Raw genomic sequence first — 14,929 nt, 5'->3', positions numbered from 1 at the left:
GTTTCAGTGACTTGCAGATGCAGGTTCTCCTGATTTTTTTCTTTCAGAAGTATAGTTATAATCTATTTTTCACATATCTGATAGTTAACTTACTAGTGACGACATACTTTCTCACTAGGAATTTAAATTTCATGCTGCCAATTAATAAAGAGAGCTAGCATGATAAAGTGACAGAATGCTGGACCAGAACAAGGAGACCTGGGTTCAGATCTCCACTTAAGCTCATAAATAGACTACGTGTATGTCACTGTATTTCTGCCTAATAGTTCTTCCTGGGTTATTTTAACAATAAAGAGGGGAGCAAGAAGAAACCTTTACACTGTGTACAGCTCCTTGGATGTAAGTATAATAAAATTAGCTTTGGCTCAGTGATATGCAGAAGAATCTTCATGTAAAAACTGTGAATGAAGTTCTGTCTATAATTTAAAGTCATGTGATGGTTGATAGTATACAAAATGTACTTTTGACCAGAACAGTTTAGATACTTTATTGTTTGCATGAAATTGTTGTGTTTTTGTTAAATGTGTGCCTGTTTCTGAGCTTTCTGTACTTTGTATACTAGTGCCTCTTTCAGGAAAAGGAGTACATGATGGCTTTAAAGAACTTGCAAGGCAAGTAGAGACTACTGGTGAAAAGTGTGAACTACTCACTCCAGAGGAGGAACAAAGTTTAAAAGAGGAGCAGCAGGCTAAAGAACGGGAACTTATTGACAAGATTCAGAAAGCCACTGCTTGTACCAACATCTCTCCTTTAGGCCGTGACCGCCTATACCGACGTTACTGGCTTTTCCCATCTGTTCCAGGACTATTTGTGGAAGAAGATTATTCTGGTCTTACAGAAGACATGTTGTTGCCTAGACCATCTTCATTTCAAAATAACATACAGGCCCATACTCCTGATAAATCTCTGAGAGCCACCAAAACTGGAGAATCTTTAAAAACAGAATCTACCTCTAACACTCACCAAGATTTGGATGCTAGTGCTACTGTACAAGTGTCACAACCAATACATAAGCCAAACCGGTGGTGTTTTTATAGTTCTCAAGAACAAGTGGACCAACTCCTAGTGGCTCTCAATTCTCGAGGATACAGGGAGAGTGCCTTAAAGGAAATTCTTATGCAGGAAAAGGACAGAATATGTGAACACCTGAACAGTTTTCCTGTAGAAAAATTCCATATTTCAGGTAAATAATTTAGTTTTTCTGACTTTTCTAGTAACCACTGGCTATTGCAGATTTCATTTGTTCTTCCTCTCTTAACAGTAAGCTCATTTGTATTGTAGAAAAGCATGGTTTTCATGTACTCTTTCTGCTTAGTATATTGCATGGATTTTGCCAACTCTTTCAAAATTAAATATGGAAAATATTTTGCAAACCTAAAACAACCCCTATATTCTGTATGTTCATTGCAATAACGGATTCTTTCAGGTTGATTGGTCCAAAGAGCATGCTCTGGGTTGTTGTGGATTATTTAACTCATGACAAGCTATGGTGCTAGCAGGCCCCAGGTTGAAATGTGCAATTTCTTATCAGGGTTCTTTGCTGTGCAACCCAGTGAGTGTTAAACAAACCACACATAACCCAAAAACAGACAATGAGTTATATACAGGTGTAGATCTCACATAATCCATATTAACTGGGGTTGCATATTAAGCATGGCAGCTGTATGCTTTCCACACATGCTGTAGCCTCATGAGTTAAATAACCCACAACAGGTGGTTGCATTATACAAACAGCTACAGTGTATTACAAGATTTTAAGCATTTATTCAGTGACATTTCTCACAATAAAAATAGGCAGAGGTTTAAGATTGTGGCCCTAATAGAAGCCTGTATTCATTAATTCATTATTACATTGTATCTTGCTTCTCTTCTTTTCCAAAGGAACTGGCTTACTCATCTCCCTTTTAATCTCACAACAACCCAGTGAGATAATTTAGGCTGAATGTTAGTGACTGGGCCAAATTTATCCAGTAAACTTCATGGCTTTGTTGTATCTAGAACCTAAAACTCCTAAGTCCTACTACACCACACAGCATCTGTTAATTTTATTTCATTTTAGGATATGTTATTCATGCATACCTTATTAGGTCTGCAGCGGAATTCAGTGTTCCATGTCAATCAGTAGAATTCTCCATGTATGAGTGCTGCACCTGCAAGGCAAATGGGTTGTGTCCATAATGTATAAAAATGTACACTGCAATAAATGGATAAGCCTAAGTTGTTTCAAAACCTTGCCACAAAAGTTATGCTCTGTGGTACATTATTTATTTCAAAAATGTATGTTAGTTTTCCTTTCCAATGTTGTCTGTGAGACCATAGGATTATTTGAGGTCCTTGCTCTGAGGTCCTTTGACCTCCTGTGATCCCTGGGTCCCTGAATGCAGAGCTTCTGCCCTGCCCGGCATGGAAAGAACGTCACTGGCTACTTCTTTAAGCTCAGAAATTGACCTCTTGAGAGAGCTAAAGGGGTGTGTTGGCGGGGTGGGGAAGGAAGGAGGTTGGGGCCAACGGTTTACACCATATCCAAATTCTGTCCCACCTTGATCTCTCCTCCTTTGCAATTCTTCATCTGCATAGTTATCGTCATCTTCTTCATCTCGTAGTTAGCTGCAAATGACCATCTATATGGTATGGGGAGGCAGAAACTCCTACAGTTCCATATGTCTTTTATTGGATGCATGTATATCTCCATGTTCAAGGATTTACATGCATTGAGGATGAACAACATAGAATTATGCCCTAAAACAACAAAGTAAAAGCATGAGAAAAGTGAAAAGCGCAAAGAACCAAAAGAGTAAAAAATTAAGCAACAGTTACATCAGTAATGTTGTATAGAAATGAAACTTATAACTTACCAATAATATGAAAGTATATTGAACTGAGACATATTTTTAGAGTGTTTCTATTTAATGTAGCTTGATATAGCAATAACTTAGAGGTTGGCAGAAAACTAATATTAAACAGTGCTGGCTGAATTAATTTGGTAAATATGCAGAGTTAAATCCAGTGTCATGTGAGCAGACTGTTTATTCCCCTTCCTCTCTTCCCCTCTGTAGCATCTTCCCCCTCCAGCCTCTGTAGGAGGGAAGGAGCAAACCATTTTGCCACTGTTTTCTGTTCTACTGGTAGATATCCAGGATTGAGTTAAACCCACTATTCTAGGGCACAGACCTATTGACTGCCCTCAGTTGGAAAATTCCACTCATCCAATACAGGGCAGGAGAACCCGCAGAAGCACTCTTCCCCTTTAGATCTTCCTGTCCTCCTTTTGCTAGATGGACTTTTTAGTCCATCTCTTGATGGAACTTCAGAGAGGGCAACAAGGAGGTGGGTAGAAGCGTCTTTGTATCATGGTCTCTTCAGTATCCTCCCTTCTCTGCCCACTGAAATTCCCGTCTTTGCCCTCTCTGGTTGAGTTTCTCAACTTGGAGTTCAGGCATGACAATTCTTTCCATGCTAGCTATGAAAGGATTGGGGAGGGGGTCATATTTCCCCACTTCTGAAGTTGGAGTGCTGACTCTGACCTTGGAGGGGGAATCCTCCATATCCTATGACCTCCCTCAGACAACTGGTTCCCATGTTGTGCGAACAAAAGTAAATTGCCACTATATGCAAAATGATAGCATTCTACTGTGATGCTATCTTTCTTTATCTCTTCCTACTGCTATCATATTACAGTCAAACTTTCTTTTTGAGGAGAATGAGGATTTGGACTTAGTGACTGTGATCTTTATTTGTGAGGAAAGCTGTTAACAGCAAAACTAGTACACGGCTTAGAAAAATTCCGGTTAGAAGGAGCTGTATCTTCTGGTCATTTAAATTTTAAGTGTTTTTTGACCTATTGGATCCTATTACAGAGAAACCTCAAAATGAAAGCAAGCCACATCCAGGACGAGGAAAAACACAGAATGCATGTGATGTACCTTTAATGTCTGCAGAAAAACAGCTTGAATTGAGACTGAGAGATTTTCTTTTGGACATTGAAGACAGAATCTTTCAAGGAACTTTGGGCTCCATTAAGGTATTATTTTCTTTGTATTTTATGGAGATTGGTGTCTGCAGGACTAGCAGATTTTTTGGACTTGGTACAATTTCTTTAAATTGTATTGTTTTTAAAGGTAATGGACAGGCAAACTTGGAGGACAGCATTAGAAAATGGTCAGTATGAGCTGCTGAATGAGGAAAACAAAGAAAATGGTATAATAAAATCATTGACTGAAGATGGAGAGATGGAAATAGATGATCAAGCAAGAGTTATTACAAAAGACAGGTAGTATCTTCAACTTAATTTAGACATATTTTTCAGTTAATATTGGGATGGCTTGCTTGCATTTCATTTTACATTTACTAATTCAACAAAGGATGGTTTCTTTAACTTCTTGACCAAGGCTGCAGTTCTCTGGTCTGCTGAGAAGTTCTGTGGCTACCTTTGTGCTGTGGCAGGAAATTCTAGGTCTCGTTCTCTCTCAACTGCATACATATCCCCTGCAAAATTGAATGAGTACTGCACTGCCTTCCATCCAGTTGTCATTTTCACTTTATATCCAGTTGTTCTCATAACTTGCAAACCTGGCACTCTAAACAACCCAAAGTTTTTTTAGCCCAACAATAAACTATGCGTGAGTGTTGGATTGATTAACTCTAGGTTGTTTAACACTGAACAGTCTAGATTACTGGGTTTCTGTGCCATAACAAAGACCAGAAAAGGGACAGTCCTGGGTTATTTGCAAAGCTGGATGTAAAGCAAAGTGGCAGTTGAGCAGGGGGCAGTGATGTCTAAACCAAGTCACTGAGGCACATGCTTGCGCACTCGTGTGCGCTCGCTCGCTCGCTCGCGCTCTCCCTCTCTCTCTCTATATATATATAGTTGTTGTTAGTCGCAAAGTCGTGTCCGACCCATCGCGACCACATGGACAACATTCCTCCAGGCCTTCCTGTTTTCCACCATCCCCCGGAGTCCGCTTAAGCTCGCACCAACTGCTTCAGTGACTCCATCTAGCCACCTCATTCTCTGCCGTCCCCTTCTTCTTTTGCCATCTATCGTTTCCAGCATTAGGCTCTTCTCCAGGGAGTCCTTCCTTCTCATTAGGTGGCCAAAGTATTTAAGTCAGGGTTGATCTCTTCTAGGACTGACTGGTTTGATCTCCTTGTGGTCCAAGGGACTCACAGGAGTCTCCTCCAGCACCACAATTCAAAGGCCTCAATCCTTCGGTGCTCAGCCTTCCTTATGGTCCAGCTTTCACAGCCATACATTGCATCTCTCTCTCTCTCTCTCTCTCTCTCTCTCTCTCTCTCTCTCTCTATATATATATATATATATATATATATATATATATATATATATAAATAGACACATGTATGCAAATAGACACCCACACAGAGAGTTGAGGCGTGCCTGAGTCGTCAGCATTTTTTCTTTTAATTAAAAGGACGTCTTTTTTTACTTTATTAAATACAGGCATTGTGCCACTCAAACATTCTTCAGATGTTTCTGCCTCTCAAGTGAGCACTGGAGAGGAGGATCTCTTCCCTTGTGCCACTGTGCTGCTTTTTCAGTAGTATGAGCAGCACAGACCAGGGGAAGATTATGGAGAAGGCCAAGCTCCAATGCTATTCAAACTTAACACACAAATCAGCTCTTAAAGGACTGAAAAACTAGAAACCCCCCTACACTGCAGTTAAAGCATTGACATACTTGATATTTGTTTCTCTCAGTCTCCAGAATCCCAGGCTATGGGGCAGAAGCAGTGTTGCTCCCTGGATCACAACTACAGTTTGCCTTTCTTTTCTCCCCACACAAGCCAGTTAGGCTTAATTAAGTGGGCACTGACATGAAAAGCAGCAGTCTGGTAGAACAGCAACACCTCCCCACAGCACCCAAAGGCCATGCTCTGAATGACTAGGGAGAACTAATCATATTGCATATTGGAATGCTAGGCAGATGGTTCCTTGCCAACATTCTCCTTAGAGTCTTTGTAGTTGGGTTTTGCATCCAGAGGATAAGTCATACCAGAAAGCCTCCTGTGCAGCAGCAGGCAGAAGCACAGGACCTGCCAAACATACAGCCCCCAGCTGCTTACACACTTTTGGCCCTGCTGATGCAAGCCATACAGTGTTTAGAAACTGGTGGTTTTTCCACCACTTCTCTTCCTTCCCTCCCCCCTTTTGGGGGGGGGGAGGACTATTTCCTTGCATTGTATAAATGATTTTTAGCATACACATTTCTAAAAACATTCCCTCTAAAAAACATTTTTTTTTCCTTTTGAGAGGGAAAATGGGCACAGTAGTTGTTCTGATTTTGGTATGTGACATAGGCTTTTTAGACAAATGATTTCTTATTGATTAAAAAAACCAGAAGTATGAGTTCAAGAGAATCTTCCATTTCATTCCAAGTTTTTAATGTGATACTTGGCTGTGAAATAAGTGCTTGTAGTTTTGAAGTACCAAAAATATGCACATTATCCGGACTTTTGATCTGCTGCAGTCAAAAGCACCAAGACACATCTCTAAATCTCTGTTTCCTATTATGCAGTTTCTTTATCTATGGAAAATACTAATGCAACTAATGTTTAATGTTATAGTCCTAAAATTAACATTAGTCATTTGGAATTCAAAGAACACAACTATTTTAATACTGATGCTATTTATTGTATAGTTTCCAGCCATTGATGCCCTTTAGACATTTGGAATACAAACCCCAGCATTCCTGATCATTGAGCTGAGGTTAATGGAACTAAAGTCCAGTATATGTACAGGGCATCAAGTTAGGGAAGGCTGATGTATTGTAACTTAGAATGTCCTCAAATATAAAATAGAAGATGGACATTATAATTTAATAATTGTAAGGAACCTTGGAGATAATCTAATTTAGTGGTGGGGTATGTATGTCCTTCTCGTTGGGTTGCAGCTCCCATCTGCCCTAGGCAGTATACTCTAAGGTGAAAGATTATGGGACTTGAGGACCACCATCTGGAGCAACACATTCCCCATCCCAGATCAGACCAATATACCCCATTCCTAATCTACTCTGGCTCGGTGGAAGTTTTGTGATGAAGGATGCAGCTACAAATCAGTTTCTAAACTGAATTGTGTAATATTTGGTGGGCAAAGCAATATGTTAAGGTTTCAGAATTTTATCTGGAAAAAATGAATTTTTTAGATTATAAAAAGGTGAGTATTCTGTAATTCTGATTTTATGGCAATTTGCTTGATGGGATTTCCAAGTGCTCTAGTTCTGTGTATCTTATTTGTGTGTTTATATGTGTATCTGTGTTACTCTTCTGCTATAACCCTAGACTATTTTGGGAAGCTCAAGATAATAGAGTGTAGCTTGATTATTTCTGTGCAAAGTTCTATTTCTATTTTTGATGTAATATTTTAGTGAAAACAGTTTTTATATGGCTGGCTCAGATGGCTTGAGTAGTAGTAGTAGTAATTGTTACTGTTATTATTACTTTTTATACTGCCCATAGCCCAAACCTCTCTGGGCAGTTACAACAATAATCATTGCTTGTATGTATGTATATTTTTGGTGATATTTTGTCAAAGTTGTGTTGACTGCAACATATTGCAGGCATAGGGGATTTGATTTCAAGAACATTAGCTGCTCTGCTGAGATCTCCTTCACACAAAATTTCTTACATATCTCATGCAGTATGAATAAGTACAGAAGTGCACTTTTTTGTCAAATGTACTTATAGTGGGAAGCTGTGAATAATTGCTGGTTCCTGTATCAAAATATGTGTATACCAAATGTGCATAAATGTGTACTTATTGATTATATACTGTTACCTGGATAGAAGGAACTGGAGTAAGAAAATAATCTTGTGCAGAACTGTCATGCTTGTTCTGGCTCTTGGAATACATATGTTTGAGAGGACATTTAATTTTGCAGTTTACGCTCTTTTCAAACCTTTCTCAGGGTGCAAAGCACTTAAAATAAATGAGAATTCCAATTTCATTTGTTTTGATGTAGTTTATGCAGGAGAACTTGCCAATGCATTGTGCCCAGAATCCAGAAGTGTTGATACTATTTTGACTATATAAATTCATTTAGCTATATATATTAATTGTTCATATAGGTGTCCATGTTTGCAATACTATACAAACAAATATCTTAACGCAGAGTTGTGTATATGCTTACTTATGAACTGGAACATTGGAACTTGCAAAGAATGGAATGCTAGTTTGTGAATTTTTTACTTTCCTGCCCTTACCTTCATAAACTGTATTTTATAACTATATTTTTAAACATTTTTATAGATTGATTGGACTCAAACTTGAACCTCGAAGCACTGCTTCAACTAATACGAGCACTCCACAGCCCGTGAATAATGCAGTCCATTACTTGGCATCAGCACTGCTGCAAATACAGCAAGGCACTGAACGCAAATTCCTCAAAGCCCCACTTGGTAAATACCAGCTTCTAGGATGCTGTGCTTACTCAGCTGAACATGATTTATTAAGGAAATAATAGTCCAGGTCCAAAGGGTGTGTGTTAACAGATTGTCTATTTACTATACAAAACAATTTTTTACACTTGGCAACCTGTAAAAATGGAAATGCTCACACTGGAGTTGTTGCTTTTGGGTTAGGTGACCTCTGGGACATAGAAGCAATCGACCTTTCACAAAAGATGGATGGATGGATGGTGCAGAAGTTTTTGTTATGCCCTGAACCCAGGATTCTAAAGTGTTCAGCTTTCAAGTGTTGAAAAGAATAAAAAGGGAAACAGTACTTTCAGGAAACAAATTTTCGTATTGTATTCTGTTTCATGCTATCATCAATAATTTGGAAGAGTACTTACACTTACGTTTGTACTGATACACCCTGCTGAGGCATGTGTCCTATGGTGTAACTCTGAATAAACTTTATTTATGAAATAGAGCCAAAAATATTGAAGTATAGCAAAATATAAAATATTACTTAAAGGACTTCTATGTGACTGGAGTGAAAGTAAAAGCTTCAGTGTTTTCAGCCACACTATTTTATCCTTCTCTCCCTATATCTATGTAATCTGCTTAGTTTTGGAGAAATAGAGTGAGGTTCCTGATGAAAAGTTGCCTTTATTTCCAAACCAAAGTTTGAAATAACTCTATGCATTTAACACTAGGTGATGCAGAACAAAATAAGAGAGACCAAAAAGGAGATAAAAGAAGGAAGAAAGAAGAAGATCAGTCTGGTAAAATATTGACCTTCTATTTGAATATACTTGGAAATTACATTTCACTTTTTATAGATTTATAAGGCATGGCAATCCCCCAGTCACCTTTTTAGCATAACAAATGCAGCTTTGAAGCCTCAAAATCACAACTGAAATTTTTTGAAAAAAGAAGAGCGTACATAAAGAGGTTAAGGATCAAATATTTTACCAAACATTTGCTTTGATTTCCGCATCTTGACCTATGAATTGCACCAAACTTGTATTTCCTTTAATATATATGCAAAAGGACAAGTGCAGATCCCACAGAAATATCTGTGCTTGGATTGATATCCAACCATACAACCTCAAATTAGCTCAGTGCCTTATCCTCCCTCCCTCCCCTCATTAAATATTAGCAAATTTTTCATTTCAAGATTTATTGAAATGATTACCTTCTCCAGGATGAAAGATATAATTGGACACTGTCAAAACATATGAAGGAGAGGAGTATTAGCAGCATTACACCTTAGACAACTGGAAACTTAATTAAGCCCTTATCGAAGAGATGTTGTAGCATCCTACTCATATATACTTGAAGCATCTTTTTTTACTGAATTAAGCATAGTCTCATGAAATAACTGTGAACTTAGTGGCTATTATGGCACAAAGAAACCTGAGAGAGAGATAAGGGAACTTTGAATTACAGTTCATCAGTTTTAGTACCAGGTGAACAGGCTATATGTTAATTAGCTTGCCTAGTGCCAGGGTGTTTATGTTCTCAGTAATAATGGTTATGGGAATGGCTATTATTACTGATGCAGTTGTCAATCTCTAGACTTCCTGCATTTAGTTTCCATCTAGTTTTACTGTTTACAGTTTCTTCCTCCACCCAACTCTGTGTTCTACCTGAAACACTCAAAAACACTTCATGCTTCTGATCAAGAGGACTGTAGTCCATGAGGACTTAGGCCGTAATAAACTGCTGGCCCTGAAGGGCCACACGCCTGTTATTTCTTTTTAAATTAGGTCTCCCTGAATTGTCTTCCCCTAGTCATTTCTTCTAAATTAAAAAGCCTCAAACATTTTAGCCTTTCTTCATATGAAGCATGCCACAAACCTTCATTTTGGTTACCTTTTCTGCATCTTTTCACATCTACAGTATCCTTAAAATAATCTAACTAGAATTTGTATTCTGAATGTGGTTACGCAGCTGACCTATGTAAAGTCACTACAATACAAACCATTTTAGTTTTCACCCCTTTCTAAAACAATCCCCTTTTCACTACTTCTATAAAGAGTTGATTCTTCACTGAGGGCAAGATCTATTTCTTGGAAAGTTACCACCAATTCAGAACCCTCTGATGTATATAGAAATATAGAAAATAGAAACAGAGCGAGTCAGAAGGGGTCTCTTGGGCCATCTAGTCTGACCTCCAGCACCAGCCAGCTCCGCTCACGACATGCTCACCATATGAGGCTAGGATGCCCACTCCCCCCAACCCAGTGAGTATAACTTTATACCCACTTAGACTGGATTTCATTTTCAGTTTTGTTACCCATTTATCCCAACTGGAAAGAGCTGTTCACAGTTCTGAGTAATTTTGGTGGAGTTAGCAAACCTGCCTCACTACTTCAGATATTTAAATAATGTTCTCCAATTAATATATGTGAGGAATTCCATTCCTTACTTATCTCGACTGGGAGAATTGTCCATCTGTTCCTACTCTCTACCTCCTGTTCTTTAAACAGGTTCTGATTCATAAGAGGGTCTGTCATCCTAATCCAGTGACTAAGTTTAGCCTCTGAGAGACTTCATTAAAAATGTTTTGGGAGTTCAAATGTTCCATGATTATTAGAGATTTCCCCCTTCCCCCTCTTCCCACCCCACTTCCCTCCATCGGTGTGTGGGTTGATACACAGATAATTCACAATGGACAGTTAAGCATAAATTCCTTTTGTAAAAGCCAGTGTGATTCTATTTTAGCAGTGCTGGTTTGGTTTTGTTTTGCTTTTTGTCACACTGGTTGTGCCAGAACTTGAACATTTCACTCTATGAGGAATGGGATAAGTGTATAGAATATAGAATGTAACAATGCTTTTCTTCTCTTTCTTTCCAAGACACAAATGATGGTGGTCGTTTACATAAAACAGTCCTGGATCGCTGGAGGGAATCACTGCTTTCTTCTGCTAGCCTGTCCCAAATCTTCCTTCACCTCTCAACACTGGAACGAAGTATAATCTGGTCAAAATCCATCCTTAATGCTCGCTGCAAAATGTGCAGAAAGAAAGGAGATGCTGAAAGCATGGTGCTGTGTGATAGCTGTGATCGAGGCTATCATATCTACTGTATAAGGCCAAAGCTCAAGGTAACTAGGAATTTTATTTTTGAAATACAATATATATATATTACAGAATATTTACATATTTTATCTTAAATAGTGATTATATTTTATTAATGGATGCTGGTTCTCTGTCAGGCTGTTCCTGATGGAGATTGGTTTTGTCCAGAATGTCGACCAAAGCAGCGTTCTAGGCGCCTCTCATCCCGACAAAGGCCTTCTGTGGAAAGTGATGAAGAGGCAGAAGAACAGATTGAAGATGATGATGATGAAACCAGTTATGAGGAAATTGGACAAAGTGAGGAAGATGATTATGAAGAGGAAGATGATGGAGATAACTCTGATTCTCAAGAAGATGATGAAAAAAGGTAAATTGGGAATTAAGTTAATCCTATGCAAAAGCTGCATTAAAAATTCCTGTATCCACAGGGACATCTCCATTGAGCTCAGTAGCAGAGGATAATCAGTCAACAAGTCACATATAAAACAAACATTGAAACAGGCAAGAGAAACCACTCCCAAAATAGTTCCGTATAATTTGTACAGAATCTTGATCTTATAACTATTTAATGTATTTTAAAAGTGCTCTGTATTTAAGATGCCCTGATCTACTTTTAGATACTTGTAATTTGGAGCAATACTAAATTAGATGGTCCATTGCTCTGACTCAATATAGGGAGCTTCCTAGGTTGAGCAGCACCTGGATGCATAAAGATAGGATGAATTCTCTGACATGTAACCCTTATCTGTCAAGCAGCTTTTAATTTTCAGTTTTCAGTAGTGGTTAAGAACATGGGACTAGGACTCAGATGATCTAAGTTCTAGTCCCCACTCAATCATGGAGCTAACTGGGGTCACAGACTCTTTGCCCTCACAGGGTTGTTGCTGTAGGGATAATATTAGGAGTAGTAGGAGGAGAATTATGTAAGGCACTTTAAGCTTTCTGCATGAAAAAGTAGAATATAAATCAAATAAATATATTGCCATTTTAGAATTGCTAATCTGATGGCTATGAAATGTCTGATGCAAGTCTTCTTCCACCAAGTAAACTAATAACTGTCTGGATGTTTTCAACATGTTTAGTAAGGCTGTTGTCATTCACCTATTTCCTTACAGAAGTATTGCCTTGCAGAAGTATTTACCCCACCTTTGACTTTCCCACATTTTGTTGTTGCAAGCTGACATTGAAATAGATTCCATTGGCATTGATATCACTTGATAGACATAGGATAACAATACAACAATAACAATTCTGTAAGATGCTGCAAATGGTGCATCTAGCTGGAAAGGTGGAACATGGTGGTTGGTTGTTCTGCACACAACCCACAGTTTGCCCGACAGATGAACATGTCCATCATGAGTTACTTGCAAAAAAAAAAAAATCACCACTGACAGCCACTCCCAAGGTGCTTTAGGCACTTTCAAGGGGCTGGCCTAGCTGTCAAAATGGAGATCATAATCTGCTGTCAAGCCAGATTTTTTGATCTCAGGAAAAAATGGATAAAGGAATAACATAGAGACAGAGCAAGTCAGAAGGGTCCTCGTGGGCCATCTAGTCTGGTCCCTGGCTCCAGCCGGCTCCATTCATGACATGCACACCATGTGCATGTCTAGCCTATCATTGAACATCCTCACCGATGGGGCCTCAACCACCTCCCGTGGAAGTCCATTCCATACCCTCGGGGTCCTAACTGTCAGGAAGTGCTTCCTGGCATCTAAATGGAACCTTGGTTCCCTGAGCTTTGCTCTGTTGGAGCGCGTCCTGCCTTCCTGTGCAGGGGAGAACAGGTCTCTACCCATCTCCATGTGACATCCCCTCACATTCCTGTATTCCTCTCTGGGCTGAAGAGACCCAGTTCCCTCAGTCTCGCCTCATACGGCATCCCCTGCAAACCAGCCACCAACCTTTTGGCCCTATGCTGCAGTCACTCTAACCTGGCTATATCCTTCCTGTAATGAGGGGCCCAAAACTGAACCCAGTACTCCAGTTGTGGGCACACCATAGTCGTATAGAGTGGTAGTAATACCTCTCTCGATCTAGAAGCCACACTTCTGGCTATGGAACCAAGGGTGGCGTTCGCCTTCTTAACCACTGCATCACACTGCTGACTCATGTTTAGCCTGCAGTCAACAAGTACCCCAAGGTCCCTTTCACAAGTGCTGCTCTCCAGCCACTTGTCACCTAACCTGTACTTATGACACCTATTCCTATGCCCCAAGTGCAAGACCTTGCACTTATCCACATTGAACGCCATCCTGTTGTCTCCTGCCCACTTCCATAGTCCAGATCCTTTTGGATCTGGAGTACCTGCTCCTCAGTTGTGGCCACTGCCCCCATCATGTCATTGATGAAAAGATTAAACAGGATCAGCCCCAGGACAGAGTGCTGGGGGACCCTGCTTGTTACTGGCCATCATCCCGATGATTCCCCACTAATGGTTACTCTCTGCTTTCAGTCAGTCAACCATGCCCCAATCCATCAGACAGTGCTTTGGTCTATCCCCAAACTCCTCAGTTTCTCAGCCAGGATACTGTGGGGCACTTTGTCAAAGGCCTTGCTGAAATCCAGGTAAACCACATCCAATGCATCCCCTCCATCTAGCCACTTCGAAACCTTGTCATAGAATTCCACAAGGTTTGTCTGGCAGGACCTGTTATTGTGGAAGCCATGTTGTGTGGCTGCCAGCCTCCCTTCCCTATCTAGCATCACTAGATCTCTCACTATTATGAGCCTTTCCATTGCTTTTCCTACAATGGACGTAAGGCTAACTGGTCTGTAATTCCCCATGTCCCTTCCACTACCCTTTTTGAAAATTGGGACCACTGACACCACCCTCCAGTCCTCTGGAACTTCACCTGTTCTCCACGAGGCCTCAAAAATGGAGGCCAGTGGGTGTGAGAGAACCCCTGCCAACTCTTAAGTACTCTTAGGTGTAACTCGTCAGGGCCTGGCACCTTTGTAACATCCAATGCCCTGAGGAGCCCCTCAACTTCTAGGGGGGTGACTCTAAACTGTGTCCCTAAGTCCCCAGCCTCATCTAACCTCCCCCGTGGATCTCCCCCGACCTGCTTTGGGGAGAACACAGAGGCAAAACAGTCATTTAGAATCTGTGCCTGTTCCCTTGTATCAGTCACTGGATCTCCTTCCTCCTTAATTAGCAGTCCCACTACTTGTCTCCCCTTCCTCTTCCTATTTACATGCTGATAAGAAGCCCTTTTTGTTGCTTTTGATATTCTTTGCAAGTCTCAGCTCATAATCAGCCTTAGCCTTGCAAAGAATCCTTCTGTAACGGGCCTCCCCCTCCCGGTATACCCTTTTGTCTATTTGCCCCAGTACCCATTTCCTACAGAGGTTCCTCTTGTGTCTAATCCCTCTAGCCACCTCCTTTTGCATCCATGGCGGTGCTCTCCTTCACCTCCCCACCTTACTAACTAGAGGTATCGGCAA

At 40.2% G+C, this 14,929-nt stretch overlaps 1 protein-coding gene across 2 annotated transcripts in view; it reads left to right on the top strand.

Moving 5' to 3' along the window:
• Window positions 1–14,929, top strand: part of BAZ1A (bromodomain adjacent to zinc finger domain 1A) — a 91,036-nt gene that overhangs the window by 68,171 nt on the left and 7,936 nt on the right. For both annotated transcript variants that reach the window (XM_044436685.1, XM_044436686.1), the window contains 7 exons: window positions 563–1,183; window positions 3,858–4,021; window positions 4,119–4,270; window positions 8,263–8,411; window positions 9,113–9,181; window positions 11,261–11,508; window positions 11,620–11,849. In XM_044436685.1, coding sequence (XP_044292620.1) covers window positions 563–1,183; window positions 3,858–4,021; window positions 4,119–4,270; window positions 8,263–8,411; window positions 9,113–9,181; window positions 11,261–11,508; window positions 11,620–11,849 — 1,633 coding nt within the window. The remainder of the gene's footprint in view (window positions 1–562; window positions 1,184–3,857; window positions 4,022–4,118; window positions 4,271–8,262; window positions 8,412–9,112; window positions 9,182–11,260; window positions 11,509–11,619; window positions 11,850–14,929) is intronic.

Source organism: Varanus komodoensis, unplaced genomic scaffold, assembly GCF_004798865.1.
Source record: "Varanus komodoensis strain SLA01 unplaced genomic scaffold, ASM479886v1 scaffold3, whole genome shotgun sequence".
Lineage (NCBI taxonomy): Eukaryota > Metazoa > Chordata > Lepidosauria > Squamata > Varanidae > Varanus > Varanus komodoensis.
Note: the sequence above shows the minus strand (reverse complement) of the source record. Positions and strands in the feature narration are given on the sequence as shown.